The 16,618-nt window shown below is 45.1% G+C and overlaps 1 protein-coding gene across 1 annotated transcript in view; it reads left to right on the top strand.

Moving 5' to 3' along the window:
- The window catches only part of carmil2 (capping protein regulator and myosin 1 linker 2), a 52,375-nt gene that overhangs the window by 13,660 nt on the left and 22,097 nt on the right, over positions 1 to 16,618 (top strand). The window contains exons 8-30 of the mRNA XM_048257686.1: positions 448 to 521; positions 769 to 844; positions 2,284 to 2,372; positions 2,595 to 2,689; positions 2,953 to 3,039; positions 3,356 to 3,465; positions 3,981 to 4,058; positions 4,374 to 4,450; positions 4,688 to 4,792; positions 5,362 to 5,431; positions 5,698 to 5,779; positions 8,720 to 8,816; positions 9,032 to 9,086; positions 11,920 to 12,092; positions 12,751 to 12,819; positions 13,076 to 13,169; positions 13,307 to 13,405; positions 13,744 to 13,872; positions 14,014 to 14,127; positions 14,418 to 14,590; positions 15,006 to 15,093; positions 15,515 to 15,607; positions 15,849 to 15,915. Of these exons, the coding sequence (XP_048113643.1) occupies positions 448 to 521; positions 769 to 844; positions 2,284 to 2,372; positions 2,595 to 2,689; positions 2,953 to 3,039; positions 3,356 to 3,465; positions 3,981 to 4,058; positions 4,374 to 4,450; positions 4,688 to 4,792; positions 5,362 to 5,431; positions 5,698 to 5,779; positions 8,720 to 8,816; positions 9,032 to 9,086; positions 11,920 to 12,092; positions 12,751 to 12,819; positions 13,076 to 13,169; positions 13,307 to 13,405; positions 13,744 to 13,872; positions 14,014 to 14,127; positions 14,418 to 14,590; positions 15,006 to 15,093; positions 15,515 to 15,607; positions 15,849 to 15,915 (2,194 nt within the window). The remainder of the gene's footprint in view (positions 1 to 447; positions 522 to 768; positions 845 to 2,283; positions 2,373 to 2,594; positions 2,690 to 2,952; positions 3,040 to 3,355; positions 3,466 to 3,980; positions 4,059 to 4,373; positions 4,451 to 4,687; positions 4,793 to 5,361; positions 5,432 to 5,697; positions 5,780 to 8,719; positions 8,817 to 9,031; positions 9,087 to 11,919; positions 12,093 to 12,750; positions 12,820 to 13,075; positions 13,170 to 13,306; positions 13,406 to 13,743; positions 13,873 to 14,013; positions 14,128 to 14,417; positions 14,591 to 15,005; positions 15,094 to 15,514; positions 15,608 to 15,848; positions 15,916 to 16,618) is intronic.

Below are 16,618 nucleotides of genomic sequence, written 5' to 3'. Positions count from 1 at the left end.
GTCCAATTCTAGACCAAAACCCACTCTTTAAAACCATTATACACTAACTGTAATTCATATCAGCACCCACCGCCCTTTTTTTTTAATAGGCTACTTTATTTATTATAGTTTTATCACATATACAAAAGGAGGAAAAACAAATAAATAAACAAACAAAACAAAAATACAAAAACCCATGAACAATCTGGATTGCCTTTACCTCACAATTTGTTCCTACTGTATGCATGATAGATCCGTACTTCAGACCTCATCCTGTCATTGACATGTAAACACAGTCCACTTTCCCCATTCATTTACACACTGATCCCCTTGAACCCTTATCTTATGAGTCAACCATTCCATTACACTCATTTCAGTCACTGTTTTCAGCCACAATGGCCTTTTTACAAGTTGCTAACAGAACTTTAAACAGGTATCGATCACCGTCCTTTTTTCTTTGTTCATTAGGATGTAGACAATATCTATCATGTCCAGAACTGTCGGGAGTTCAACTTGCTGGACTTCAGTCACCTGGAAAGCAGGTGAGTTTGTTAGAATCCCTTTTTACACTTTGTTGATTTCTTTTGGGCGAATCCCAACGATCCTATTATATAGATGATTCATCTCTTATTGAGGTACTGTGATTACTAATCATGTGAAAGTGAAAGGGTTCATATGTTTTCTAAGTCCACTTTGGAGACAAGCTTTTGCCAAGCTTTTGACATCACTTAATAATGTAACACTCTTCTTGATTACTAAGCATCAACTTACTCTGTTTCTCATCATCAGGGATCTGGCCTTGGCTGTGGCTGCCCTTTCATTCAATGAGTGGTTTACCAAGATCTCTAGCAAGGACTTCAAAGTGGTATGTCTTGAGTGAGCAATGAAAAACTGATAGTAAAACCTCACGTGTTCTCTTGAGTTAGGTGATTATACTGGAGCAGCACTATAAAACACATCGTCACCTTCCTAAAATAATGGCATGAGTAATTTTTTGACAAAAAATATTTTTTTGTCAAAATCGTCATCATCATTCAATTTTTGGTTAACTTTTTTGTGTTTTCTGAAAAAAAAAATGACTTATGCCATTATTTTAGGAAAGTGACGACATACTGTATGGATGTGACAGAGGACTCCTTTAGTGCACATTCATAACAATCAAATTTGAGTGAGGAGTGGGGAGTGCTGCTTCGTGTTTCCTTCAGAGTCAGAGCCCACACTAGGGCTCAAGGGCTCAAGTGCTGGGTCCATAGCACACTGCCTGCTGCTACTGCCCTGCTGCTGGCCACCTGCGTCAGGTATTGACATCATAGCTTTAGGGCTTTCCCACAGCACCCATTAGAGATGATAGCCCCCTGCCCTATGCTGATTAGAGAGTGGGAGAGATAACCTTCAGGAAAGTACAGGTTTCTGCTTGAAGTGTGTGTGTGTGTATTTTCACAGTTATTGAACAGCAACAAATAGGTCAATGGAAGTGTTTTGACCTAATTGCTCCATGATAAACACAACAAACACAGAGTAGAGCATGATGATAAACACAAACAGTGCCTTTATTACCTCTACTCATGAGTCTGCTTTTCCCCTTAAAAGTACAGTAAATATTCTCCAGTCTGTTCTGCTCTGAGCATGCTCTCAAGGCAGTGCAAAAGTTGAGTGGTGCCAAAAGTGAAAAGGATTTTTCTATTACCCCCTTGTTGATGAGACTTGGCTGAAGGGCAAATGCTAGAAGCTGCGTAGTGCAAATGTGTTCCACGCGCCGTGTCATTATGCATTAAGTCCTCAAGCAACTCCACATGTAGTCTCCCCGAGAGAGTGTATGTGTTAATGTGTAGGGCAGATCGGACACACATGGGTCTATGGATGCATTCACATCAGAAGGAGAGGAAATTCAAATGTTGTTTATTTGGTTGTGGTTTGGCTTTGACTGAGACGAAACAGGAAAACTTCCCTGAGCAAAGCAAGCTTCACTCACAGAATGCACTGCCGTGTAACCACTTGCAGAAAGTTTAAGCCCTTCCCTGTCATTTTGTTGACTGTATTTGTGAATTATGCAATAGTAACTTGACATCCAGGAAGAATGTGTACAATCAGCAACCCTGGTACATTTTGTAAGCATATGTTCAACAATATGCACAGTGCAATAATTCATAAATCAATCATTAATGCACGTTGCAACTAAAACGCTACTAAAATGAAATATATCCCCAATGTTCACTCTCATCTCATAGCTATACTCATCATGAGCATGCAGTGTATGTTTCATGCCTTGACAGAGGAGTGCTGTGTCTCTCTCTGTCTCTTCAGCCTCCGGATGTGCAGGAGCAGATTCTCTACATGATCAACCGGTCTGAGACACTGAAAGAGCTCTGCCTGGAGAACAGTGGCCTGAAGCTGTGAGTGGGCTCCCCCAGTTTCACATTAAGCCCATCATACAAATCCTATATATGTGTATACCCTGTGCTTTCCCTTAAAATATACCGCCCACCATGCACCCTAGAATTATTGGGCTTCCTCACTACTGAAGAATTTGAGGAGGTGTAACAGTTTGGGAGGGAGAAGAAAAAGAACTCTGACTGTTTACTATTTTCATGTTGTCTCTGCTGACTGCCCTGCAGGGACTTTGCTGTGAAGATGGGCTTGGCTATGAAAGACCGCACCTGCCCTGCACTGCACATTATCAACCTGTCAGCCAATCAGATTGAGGACAAAGGTGAATGCTTCCGAAATGTATGGCTATTGTTGTCGGTGTAAAACATACATGTACACAAAGTTTGTCATTGTCAACACCTATAACCCCAGAATTGGAGATTTCCTATTTGGATGATTGAATGAGTCACTGTAGTCTACTTAAATGGTCTGAGTGAACTGTTCATAATGTTCCCATTAGACCTCCCTGCTCCTTATTCAACACCATAATCTCAGTACTCTTTTCCTCCTTCTCTGTCTGTCCATCTGTCTGTCACCTATGCACAGGTGTTTCTGCCCTCAGTCAGAACCTGGATAAGTTGCCCCATGGTCTAACCCAGCTGTACCTATCCAAGGTGTCTCTCTCCCCTAAAGGTGAATACCAGTGAATACCAACCATAGTGAATAATAGGTGAATAAAGGTGAATAATAGGTGAATGGGTATAAGTGAATACGAACCAAACATCTTCTCTCAATCCACATCACTATAATCAGGCCAGTGGTAAAACAAGCACACTACAAATGTTATTATTGTTCTTAAGTAGCTGTTCTTCCCTGTGGGTTGTCATATGTTTATGTTTGTATGTCTCTCTCTCAATTCAATTCAATTCAATTCAAAGGAGCTTTATTAGCATGACTTTTTGTCTCTCTCTCTCTCTCTCTCTCTCTCTCTCTCTCTGGTATTCTACAGGGCTGGGCAATCTGGCCAATGCTTTGGCCCAGAGCAGCGGCCTTTCCAACTGCCTGACGCATCTCGACTTGTCAGGAAATCCAGGTTGCATGGCAACAGAGGAGGCTGCGGTAAGAGCCACAGAGACAGACAGAGAGAGTGATAGAGACGGTGCATGTGTCTATCTCTTTATGTGTGACAGTGTAGATAATGCTTGTCTATGCCTGTATACTGTATGTCTATATCTATTTATATAATGCTTTTCTATGTGTGTTCATGTGTGTATGTGTGTGTGTGTGTGTGTGTGTGTGTGTGTGTGTGTGTGTGTGTGTGTGTGTGTGTGTGTGTGTGTGTGTGTGTGTGTGTGTGTGTGTGTGTGTGTGTGTGTTTTCGGCTTCCCCAGATGACCTCTCTAAGTTTGTTTACCCCACTGAACGTTTTTCTCCCATGTCATTGGATCGCCCGCTAATGAAGCACTGTAGTGTTGTTTAGAGTCAGAGCTATCTTGACTGACAGTCTCTGTGTGTCACTCGATACTGCAGTGACTTAATAATGAGACAAGTGACTCCATTAGGAAGACTCTGCCATTTCACTATTGAGTTTGAGAGGCCGAGTGGCTCTAAATGTGTCTCTGTCTGTCTGCCAGACTCTCTGCAAGTTCCTATCAGGCCCCAACGTTCTGTGTCTCCTGGACCTCAGTGGGACAGACTGTCCTCTGGACACGGTGAGCGCCCAAATGTTTCTCATGCTAACATATTACAGTTACTGTGAATGTATAAGTAATGTTATTTCACAGATCCATTGTTCAGATTGTTCAGTTTTTTTTTGTTATAAGGAAATAACAATCAGATATCTTAAATCTTGTTTTGATATTGTTATTAGCTAGTATATTGCAAGGTAACTCAGTTATAATCACAAAGTCTGACTTTGCGTGTTGTGTTAGTGTTTGCATGAGGTCTGACTTGTTTGCGTGTTGTGTTAGTGTTTGCATGATGTCTTTTTTTGTGTGTTATGTAAGCTTCAATGTCTGTCTCCTCAGCTCTTCGTGTCATTGTCTGTGGGTTGCTGCTCCAGTCTGAGTCACCTCAATCTCTCCAGAAACACCTTTACCCACAGGTAAGCGCACGGCCTTGATGTTTTGTACTCCTTTGATTTTGAGTTTTATCAAGTCATTGTACTGCTACTACTGTACATTGCTGAATTTGCTTGATCTGTGTTTTGAGATGATATCTATTATGACTGTGTGTGTGTGTGTGTGTGTGTGTGTGTGTGTGTGTGTGTGTGTGTGTGTGTGTGTGTGTGTGTGTGTGTGTGTGTGTGTGTGTGTGTGTGTGTGTGTGTGCATGCCTACAGAAAAGGGCGAGAGGTGACACGCAGTGTGAAAGACTTCTTTAGCAAAGTCTCTGAGCTGCGGTATATGGGGCTGGCTGGAACCAAGCTCCCACCGGCAGCTCTCAGGTTGGTCACACACACACACACACACACACACACACACACACACACACACACACACCTATGCGACCGTGGAGGTGCAGATGACTAAATTTATGGTTATACATCTACTGATAAATACTTTCAAAATTCAATATATTGGTGAATATAGTTCATTGTATGTATCAACTGCCTGTGGACATACAGTCCAGTTGGTGAGTTTGGTGAGTTAGCCAAATTGTAGCCAAAGACAATCCAAAGGCAATTGTACAATCCAATGTTCAGTTTCACTGGGGATCTATCAACCAAATTAACCACTTATTTAGCAAAATACTTTTATACAGCCATCCAATTCATATATCATCCGAAAAACATGGTCATTGGACTTTTGAGGCTTCTGTTTCTTCTACTTAAATATCTGTATTTTGGATAAGTGTCTACTAATTAAATAGCCCTACAGTCAATTGGTATGCATCATCCCTGGTTGGTCAACTAGCCTATAGTATGTGTCCATTTGAAATGTGTGTTCAGTCTAGCTCATCAGAATGCACAGACTTGATATGATTGCTTCACTTATTGTGTGTGTCCCTTTTTAGGCTGTTGCTGCAGGGTTTAGCTACCAACACACGTCTGTGTGGACTAGACCTGGATATCAGCGGATGTGAGGTACGCATTCTGGCACAAACACACACACACACACAAACACACACACAAAAAAGTGCAAAAGCACACATATATTTATTTATATATTATACTTTACTGCAAAAATACACACTAGATGTATTTTACTCAATGCATTTTACTCTTTGCAATAAAGAGCTCTCTCTCTCTTTGTATGTGTGTGTGTGTGTGTGTGTGTGTGTGTGTGTGTGTGTGTGTGTGTGTGTGTGTGTGTGTGTGTGTGTGTTTGTGTGTGTGTGTGTGTTGTGCAGCTGAGGTCCCCCGGAGCACAGGTGATTCAGGAGCACATTTTCGAAGCCAAGGCCATCTGCAGTCTGGACCTGTCTGACAACGGTGCTATTTCTCATTCACACACGCTTATCTCTCCTCCGCTTTGTGCCCTCCTTCTCTCTCTCTCTCTCTCTTCCCCATTATCTCTCCTCTCATCTCATCTCATCAATGCCCTCTCCTTCCCTGTCTTTCTCTCTCTCTCTCTCTCTCTCTCTCTCTCTCTCTTTCTCTCTCTCTCTCTCTCTCAATCCCCCTATTATCTCTCCTCCCCCATCTCACCTCATCTAGGTCCTCTCCTTCCCTCTCTTTCTTTCTTTCTCTCTCTCTCTCAATCTTTCTCTTTCTCTCTATCCCCCCCATTATCTCTAATCCCATCTCACCTCATCTATGTCCTCTCCTTTCTTTCATTCATTCTTTCATTCATTCGTTCTTTCTTTCTTCCCCCACCTCCCTGCCACACTCTCACTCTCCCTTTCCTCTCATTTTCTCCCTTACTCTCTCTCATGCCTTGTGTCCATTGTCCATTCACTTCCATTCTCACCTTCCCAACATCTTTATTCATTCCTTTCTTGTGGATTCTCTCTGTCCAAGTCCACTGTATGTTCTGTCCTGTAATGTGAATGATGCACCTCTCTGCCTCATGTGTCTCCCTCTCTTTCTCTAGTCTCCTTCCCATGGATGTGCTTTTGAATGGAGATTTTGCAAGTGTAAGGTTTAATCCCCATCAGGTGATATATATATATATATATATCACATCTAACATATTTATGTCTGATATGGTATGCTGTGGCCAGCACAGAAACCAAAGAGAAAGAGAGTGAGAGAGGGAGAGAGAGAGAGAGAGAGAAGCAGACAGAAAGTCAGAAATTATTCTCATTGAAAGCTGTCCCCAGGGATGCCTTCCTGCTCTTCTGCCAGAGAGGGGAGCAGTCAGTTACCAGTTTCACTCAGTAGAGTAGTGGGGTTGCATGGAATATATTTGTGTGTCTGTGTGTATCTGTGTCTGTGTGTGTGTGTACCTGTGTGCGTGCGTGTGTGCGTGTGTGTGTGTGCGTGAGTGCGTGCCTGCGTGCGTGCCTGCGTGCACGTGCGTGTGTGTGTGTGTGTGTATGTGTGTGTGTGTGTGTGTGCCTTCCATGCCGAAAGCCTCAAGGGAGAGCAGGGAGCAGGGAGGGGGATGAGGGAGGAATGACAATAAGGAGCACACCTCTTCACCAGTATTATTCATGACTCTGGGTGTGCAGGAGGACCCAGCAGGAGTTCCCCATTGTGCAGGCTATTTATATCTGTGCAACACCACTGATTTACTACACGTTTGGAGGACATATGGATTTTATTCTGTGTAGGTGTGATAACTTACTTTTGGCCACATTCTCCGTTGAGGAATCACTAGCAATGTTTAAAAAGGGAGAATAGACACGAAGATGGATTCTTTTTGAAGGCCCCCCTTCAGACACACACACACACACACACACACACACACACACACACACACACACACACACACACCTCCTGCCCAGTGAGCTGATGACAGGCTGGCTGCACCCCCTGCAGGAGATCATATCAGACAGGAGCTATTTCCGGAGCTCCTCCACCAGCACTCTGGCCTTCAGCATGGGAAACACAAGGGCCAAACAAATCAACACACACACACACACACACACACACACACACACACACACACACACACACACACACATACTCACACATACTCACACGCCATCACTCCTATCTGATCCTCCTGGAGTCACTCTCAATCTAGGGAGGAGAGAGAGAAAAAAAAAGAAGTTTAGGGAAACGGAGAGAGAGGGAGCAGCAGAGAAAAAGAGAGAAGAGAAATATGCAGAGGGAGGGATATAGTCACACTTAGAGAGAGAGCAGGAGCTTGAGACAGAAACAGTGCAGTGGACACACGTGGACACACACACAGAGTGACAGAAACAGTGCAGTGGACACACACACAGAGAAACAGATACAGTGCAGTGGACACACACACAGGACACACACACACAGAGACAGATACAGTGCAGTGGACACACGTGGACACACACACACACAGACAGAAACAGTGCAGTGGACACACACACACACAGACAGAAACAGTGCAGTGGACACACACACAGAGAGACAGAAACAGTGCAGTGGACACACGTGGACAGACACACACAGAGACAGATACTGAGTAAACTGTGATGGCTATGCTACTGTAAGTGTAAGAGTCAATGAATGCTAAAGAGGAAGACGTGGAGCTGTGCAATGCGACTCTGCTGGAGCACACCAGAGTGAGACATCCAGGCCGATGTGATAAATGAAGCTGGCACTTCAGGGGCGGCAGGAGCACTTCTGTTTGCGCTCTCTCCTGCTCACACCAGCGTAACGGCTGCCAGCTGCTACAGTAGCTGTGTGTGGAGTAACTACGTGAACCTCAATCTCAAGACTGCTAGCATGCTAGATGCTTGACTCTGTGGCTTTATAAGCCTCCTTGCTAGCATACCTGCCTCCCAGTCATAGGGGTTGCACGTTTGTGGTGCAAGTCAAACACAACTCAGATTGCACAAGCATCACGAAACGGTACTGAAACTAACAGGCCCATTCACACCTACCCCACCTATAGTCCCTTTCTCTCTACTGCCATCACGCTGATTTACCTGCATCAGGGAAGGTCTCCTCGCATGGTGATATGGTCTTTTGGGCCCCCACCACCCGGAAGGCGCTAGGGCTAGGGTTAGGGTTAGGGTTAGGGCTAGGGTTAGGTGCCTTGAGGTCGATGGTGGGGGCCCAAAAGACCAGCCACCCCTCGCATGCCCCCTCCTGCTCCTGTAATGACAGTTACTCAGAGAAAAACATTGCTTAAATTCAAATGAGCTGAGGCTGTTTTATGACAACTGTAAAATGCTTCAAATCTTTACAATGTCTATGTTATGTCATATTTCAGATAAATACAAAAGCAATAATAACTGTCTAATTCTGCTTGTGGTCTCTCTCTCTGCTCTTTCCCTCCAGGGTTTGAGAATGACATGGTCACTCTGGTGTTGGCCATCGGCCGTAGCCACTCAATCCGTCACCTTGCACTGGGGGGAAACTTTGCCATGAAATCCAAGTAAGACAGCCAGCCTCCACCGATCAGCCAACTGCTCAGATCAGATTAGGTCAGATCAGTCATTCAGTCAGACAGTGCATTCATCTTTTACTCCACCCATCTACTTACCCCTTTATTTTTAACCTCTCCATCCTTCCATCCTTTCATCCATCTGTGCAATCTGTGCAAACATGTCTCTCTCATGTGTGTGTGTTCTGCCTGTTGTCCATTCTCAGAGCTCTCACTGATGTCCTCCACCGCATCGTCCAGCTAATCCAGGAGGAGGAGTGTGTGAGTAGCCAAACAACTAATACATTTTCATCTGTCACTCTAAGGTCTCCTATTGCTACTCCAAAGTCTATCGTTACTCTAAGATCTATTGTTACTCTAAAGTCTCCTATTGTTACTGTAAGGTTTCTTATTGTTAATCTAAGGCCTCATATTGTTACTCTAAGGTCTATTGTTACTCTAAGGTCTCCTATTGTTACTGTAAGGTCTCCGATGGTTACTTGTTGTAGCTTGAATATCAGTCCTCATTTGTAAGTCGCTTTGGAGAAAAGCTTTAGCTAAATGAATGCTAATAACTCCCTGTTGGTGTGGACTTGTGCCCCATGAGCTTTCAGTGTGCCACCAAGGGTCATGCAGACCCAGCATGCTGGTGGTAGTGTCATGGGTTTGAGCACCCATGATACCTGATGTTAGACCAGGTCAGATCATGTTGCATTTTGAAATATGTGTTGAATGGAAGGATGTAAACGTTGGAGAGCCCCTGTGGTGTGTGTCTCAGGGCCCTATCGTACACCTGGCGCAAAGCACGACACAAGGCTTATTCTTATCTTACACTCAATAAAGTGATTCATTTTTTGCCATGCTTGCTCCACACTCCACACAGGGGTGTGTCAATTAATGACATGAGGTGTGGTCAGGCGCAAAAATTGCTGCACCCTCTAAAAATCATTACGCCACTGACCAAGACAAATCTGGTCTAAAGCAAAAGGCTCACATAAAGCACAGCTGAAGACGTGTAACCGATGTCAGCTAGCTTAGCTGTGCGTTAGTAAACCTCACTCCCCGACGCCTCAAGAGTGCTGCTAGCATGCGAGCTAGTAGCCTGGGCTTTTAGCTCAACTGTCAGCACACTCGCCTCCCGATCAGAGGTGCTGCTGTTCGCAGGTTAGAGTCCGGGCTTATGCAGGGCTGAATCGCGCAGGTTCAACACAACGCAGGTTACAGTCCCAGTAGTAAATAAATTAAGATGCATGGACGCTATACTCTGCTAGTCACACAAAGGTTTTAGTAAAGCAAGGTTTAGTGGAATCCCTGTGTTGCATACACAGTCTTGCCTGCAAGCAGATTCCTTCAAATGCGTTGACTGTCAAAATATCAACGTGCTGTTAGATGTTGCGCTGCTTGCTGTTAAAGGGAATGACAGATATCACACTCATTGGTTTACAGAATGTTACGCCCAAAACACACCCATGAACACCCTTTTGAACAATGCACCCGGTCTCTGATCACAAAACACGCTAAATTATAATTTATTAGTTAAATTAGCAAATTTGGACTGGACACACATTTAGATCGCTAAAATGGAACCCTCAGATTTATTTATAAAGCCTATGATCTCAGTGTGATGTTGCATCATGAGTGGGACTGAGGCCTGGGGCTTTTCTGGTCCAAAGGTCAAATTTTAGTTGCCACCTTGCTCTGTCACCATTGTCACCATTGTCCATTGACCTGTGTGTGTGTGTGTGTGTGTGTGTGTGTGTGTGTGTGTGTGTGTGTGTGTGTTGTGTGTGTGTGTGTGTGTGTGTTTGTGTGTGGTTGTGTGTGTGTTTGCATGTGTGTGTGTGTGCATGCGTATGTGTGCGTGTGTGTGTTTGCGTGTGCATGTGTGTGTGTGCGTTTGCATGTGTGTGTGTCTGTGTGTCTCTGTGTGTGAGAGTGTACTGCAGATAGGAGAGTCCTCATGGGATGTCTCTTCCTGGCAAAATAAGTTTTAATTATCCCGACGCTCCTCAGAGATGAGGTCCGCCTGAGTAATTACACACACAGCCTACCAAGAGCTGGAGTGGTTCAGCGCTCTCTCTCTCTCCTCTCTCTCTCTCTCTCTCTATCTCTATTTCTCTCTCTTATGCTCTTTCTCCATCCACCAGGTCTTTCCTTTCCTTTTCAATCTCTCAAACTTCACCTTCTCTCATGATTGCTTCCCTCCCCCATCTGATCTTTTCTCTGTTTCTTTCTTTATAGCTATCTCCCCTCTCCTTCCCTCTCTCTCCCTTTATCACTCTTTCTATTTAGCACATCAGTCAAAGTCATCTTTCTCTTCCTGTCTGAGCTTCCTGTCCTTCCTATCTGAGCTTTGTACAGATGTCAGATTTAAGTTTATCCGATTCTGATATCCTCCCAGGACTGCCTGGTTGTTTTCCTTTTCTGTTTTTAAGACACTGATCTTAGTGTGTGTGTGTGTGTGTGTGTGCGTGTGTGTGTGCGTGTGCGTGTGCGTGTGTGTGTGCGTGTGCGTGCGTGCGTGCATGTGTTTGTGTAAGTGTAATCCAGTGATCCCATTACTAAGATACTCCAATCCTTTGAGGACTGGTAATGTGCAATTTCTGATATATTAGCCCATGCAAGCACGATGGGGTCCCTCCAAGCACACTGTGTAAAATCATATAACCTAAATATCATCAGTGTAATTCAAATGTAATGTGCGTAAGGCTTCACAGAACAATTCAGTATAACCAAGTTTACAAGTTTTACCTTGTTAAAGTTGTGTTAGTGTGAATGGCAAACTATTGCTTAAGCTGCTTATAATGTTCTGAGTCAGAGCTGGGCCTGGTCTGGGGCGGATGCACTCTGGAAATGACTTGCAAAGAACAATACATCAAATACACGGTCACACAAGTTATGGTTCTGAAAAGCTCTGTCCATACACACTCTGGTTCCAAAAAGCTTTTACTATAGCTGCAATTTTGCTGACCAATTTTGGCTTAATTTCTTCAGAACGTAAGTGCATGACACCTTGCAAGTAAGTAAGCAACTGTTTCTACAGTCATTGATTCTTACCCGTCTTCCTCCCTGTGTCTCTGCCCCTGTGCCCCCCCCCCCCCCCCCCCCCCCCCAGCCTCTGGAGTCTCTGTCTGTGTGCGACTCTAAGCTGAAGACGGGCACCACCATCCTCATCAATAGCCTCGCCAGCAATGCCAACCTCTCCAAGATCAACATCAGCGGGAACTTCATCGGAGACACAGGTGCCAAGATGCTGGCCAAGGCCCTGATCATCAACACTAAGCTCAAGTAAGTGCTCTGCCTCCTCTGAGGCTGAAAAAAGCTTACCCAGGAATACTTTCTAATTTGAATAAAACTTGTGCGATAGCTATGCTCATCTCATCTGTGGATGCCGTCATGTTGTTCGTTGCGTCACACCTCAACCCGCCTCAAAGCCAACGCTGATTGGACATTCGTTTGGTGAACTGCTCCAAATTCTCTTTAACGAAAAGTTGCCAGACTGATCTGCGAGTGAAACCCTGAAGCTCGCGAGATCAGGATGGTCTCACGAGGCTAGCAGTCTACTGCATGTTGCTGTAGTTGTCAGTGTGAACGCACTTATACATTTATATTGGGAATTGTAAGAGCAGAAGTATGTGAAACACAGTGTCTCTCCTCAGTTGTTCAAGGTACAGGCCATAATTTTGGCAAAAGGATGATATTTCAGCTCAACAGCCAATCAAATTATACCACTCCACTCCGTGCCCCTGAAGCCAGTTACTGATTGGCTGAAATAGTTTACTGAATCGGACAAAAGCTGTATTGGATCAGATTCGTGGACTGTACCTCTAAGTGCCATGTCTCAGGATGGTGGACACTAAGTGTCACTGTAGTGAAGCTCAGGGAGATTGTTTCAGCCTCTCTCCTCCCTTTTGTGTGTCTCTCCCGCGCTCTGTCACTGTCACAGGACTCTGGTGTGGGATAGAAACAACGTGACGGCCAAGGGCTACCAGGATGTGGCCAACGCACTAGAGAAGTGAGTCCCGTGGAAAGTTGTCATTCCTCAATTTTGACAGAGATTTGCAAGGTCTTTGTGGAAGTCTGTGTGGGAAGATATGTTTTTACTTATCTATGTATGTGTGTGCATGTGTTCATATTAGGATCATTTGTGTGACTGTCTGAGTGATGATGTGTCTCTGTTTATAGTTTTTTTTATGCTTTTTTCCCCTGAATTTGTGTTTAAGTGTATCCTGTGTGTGTGTGTGTGTGTGTGTGTGTGTGTTTGCACACAGGAACTCCACACTGCAGCACATGTCTCTGCCCTTCAGTGACATGTCGCAGGCCTTCCGCAGCAGTCCTGAGAAAACCGAAGAGGCCTTGCAGCGTGTGAGTCATAACAGCGGCCCCCAGCCTGTGTGCACATCCTGTATATGGGTTCATATCAGAGTATGACTTAATTGGTGTGAATGTGTGTGTGTGTGTGTGTGTGTGTGTGTGTGTGTGTGTGTGTGTGTGTGTTTTAGATCCTGAAGTGCCTGCTGAGGAATGGCCAGCAGCAGACAGGGACTCCAAAGCACATGCTGGACCTGCAACAGGGCCTGCAGACCACTCAGTCTGAACAGGTATTATACACTATGCAGACTGTGTGTGTGTGTGTGTGTGTGTGTGTGTGTGTGTGTGTGTGTGTGTGTGTGTGTGTGTGTGTGTGTGTGTTTGTTTGTGTGTGTGTGTGTATGGGGGAGGAGGGGGTGCATGTGTGTGTGTGGTCCATGGTGCAGATGTCAGAGTCTCCTAGGGCACCAAATGATAGTTGCCTTGAATGTCTATGTGAGTTTAGTCTATCTGTGGGTACATTTACATGTTCATGATTGTGTATGAGTAGTTGGCTTTTGTATATGAACTTGAGTATGAGCATCTTACCATTTTCTATTCTGTCTCGTATGTGTGTGTGTCCATTCAGCTTGTGCAGGGCCTCTGTCGGAAGCTTAAGGAGAGTGTTCAGCCGCTGACCTCCTGCAACATTCAGGAAGTACAGGGGGACATTCTAGCTGCTGAAGATGTGCTGCACAACGCTAAGACCTCCATAACGGCAAGTGACCGCATCCTCTGTGAAGGATCACTTACTTCCCTGCCTTAATCCCACTTTAATTAGAAAACTGGTGAAGTGTGTTGTGGTGCTTCAGAGCTGTGTGATGATTTAACACCACTTTTTTCTTCTCTACCCTCACAGCTCCTGCCTTCACTCTATGAGTTGGGAAGGTCGCCCTCTAGTGGTCTGATGCTGCAACAGGTTCTACACGACACTGCAAGAACACTTACCAATGACATCACAGAGGAAATCCAGGTCATTTGAAAACTTTACGTTTATGGCTGTATGTGCAGGCAATATGTGAACTTACATCTACCTTTTTTGTGGTCTTTTGTTTTATAAATGGGATTAATCTGGATTATAATGTCTCAAAGCTCCCAGACAACATTCTCTTCTTCTCTCTCTCTCACTCTTTCTCTTTCTCTCTTCTCTCTATTGTTTGAGGTCAGAGACCCACCCCATGCTGTCCTCCCCCCCTCCATGTGTCCACCTGTAGGCCGTGCTCACATGCTCTGCTCTGCTCTGCTCTGCTCTGTGCTTTCCAGGAGCTGGCGCAGTTGCTGCTGCAGTCGGCGCAGTCGGTCTGCCCTCGCGTCGTGCAGAGGACCAGTGTGAACGAGCGGCTGGCCCACAGCGTGGCCAAGAAGTCCCGGCAGGCCGCCCACTTCATCGAGAGCACGATGCACGAGGTCGAGACACACATCAAAAACAAGCTCAGGTAACACATGCTTGCTTGCGCTCGCGCATGCACACACACACACACACACACACACACACACACACACACACACACACACACAAAAGCCCAACACACAAAAGCCCAACACACACAAGCCAAACACACACAAGCTCTATTCAGCCACACTTCACAAGGCCAAGACACCTATGAAAAACCAACTCAAGTCAATGTCAAATGTCTACCATTGACAGATAGCATTTATTCTGTATTGGCAGCTGGTTCCAATTTCTTGTAAGGCTGTGTTCAGATGTGGAAACAGGTAGCCAAGTTAGACTGATTTCAGTTTGTGTTTGTTTTGGTGCACAGTTGTGTCCTCATTTAGAAGCTTGTTGGGTGCTCGTCCCTTCTCATTTAGAAACTCTCCTCCTCCATCTCTTTCCATCCCTGTCTCTAGTGAACTGAAACTGGCTGTTACTGTCACCCTGGTGGAAAGGGTCATCGATGAAGTTCTGCAAGACCTGTCTGTGGCTCAACAGAAACTGGTGCGTCTAGTTGTGTGACGAGATGGTGTGTGTTCATTCCCGTATGTGAGAGTGTTTGTGCTGTAATTTATGAGTCAGCATTTGTGTTTGAGTGGGATGTTAGGAGTCTTTTATCAAGTGAGAGACCACACTCCAGCTGTGTGTGTGTGTGTGTGTGTGTGTGTGTGTGTGTCTATGTGAGTGTAATGACTGTGTTGTTGTTAAAGTGTGCATGTATCTGTTCTTGAGTGAGATGTTATGTGTCTTTTATACAATGAGAGACCACACTCCAGCCGTGTGTGTGTGTGTTTGTGTGTCTGTGTCTGTGTCTACGTCTGTGTCTGTGTGTGTCTGTATAATATATGAGTTTTATGATTATGTTGTTAATACCTGTTAGAGTGTGTGTGTGTGTTTGTGTGTTAAATGTATGCATCTCGTGCAGGATCGTCATGTGGAAGATCACACTCAGATCTCCTCTCTGAGGACCAATGTGCCCCAGCTAAGAGTGGTCGAACACGAGTTCCCCACCGACGAGGTCAGTCTCAACACCTCACCTCTCCTACCTCAGCTCAGTCTATCTATCTATCTATCTATCTATCTATCTATCTATCTATCTATCTATCTATCTCTCTCTATCTCACTCTCTCTATCTCTCTATCTCTCTCAATCGCTCTATCTATCGCATGTATTATAGGTACAATGTTTTAATGTATGATATACTAATGTTTTGACTGAGTGTTATGACTGTATAATGTGATATTTATGTGCTCAACCAGTATGTCCCAGTCATCTGGAGGAACAGCTTCCACACCAAGAGTATCCGTCCAGCCCCGTCAGTGAAAAGTAGGTCCCTGATCCTTGGCCTAAAGACTGTCATTTCCGCACACAACTAATCCAAACACCACAACACAGCCAACAGCATCAGAGCTCACATACAGCCTCCCATGACAGCTTTCTATCTGTCAACATCTGAATGTCTGTGTACAATATCTGTGTGTGCCTATATATGGATCAGTGCAGTGTGTGTGAATTGTGTGTGTGGATTCATGCGTATGTGCAGTCTGTGTTTATGTATGTGTGTGTGCGTGTGGGTATCTCCCTGAAGCTGCCCCTTGCGGACCCCCACTGCCACTCCCAATCAGCTTCAGATGTGCGGACGCGTGATGTCATGCGATATGGCGACCCGATTGGCTAAGTCCGCTTCGTGCGGGGATCTATGATCAGCTGGTACATGCGGTAGGCTTCCGACTGTCACTACCGGGGTTAGCAGTTTACAGCGGATCAGCTCCGTTATCCCGTTAGCCGCAAACGAGCTCAAAACAAAGGCCAGCCAGAGGCCAAAGCAAAGCCTCCGCCGTCTGGAGGCTGTCCCTTGCCGGACAGCCGCGACGTGTCACTGTACCGTATGCGAATAATGGAGCATCCGTAAACAAGGGCAGATCTGTCCATGCCGCCATATGGTGCGGAGTTGTACCCAAGTGCAATCCTCTACTATTACGGCACACTCCTAAGCACACAGCGCAAATCAGATCCCAGATCAGCTACG

Source organism: Alosa alosa, chromosome 11, assembly GCF_017589495.1.
Source record: "Alosa alosa isolate M-15738 ecotype Scorff River chromosome 11, AALO_Geno_1.1, whole genome shotgun sequence".
In the NCBI taxonomy this organism is placed as follows: Eukaryota; Metazoa; Chordata; class Actinopteri; order Clupeiformes; family Clupeidae; genus Alosa; species Alosa alosa.
Note: the sequence above shows the minus strand (reverse complement) of the source record. Positions and strands in the feature narration are given on the sequence as shown.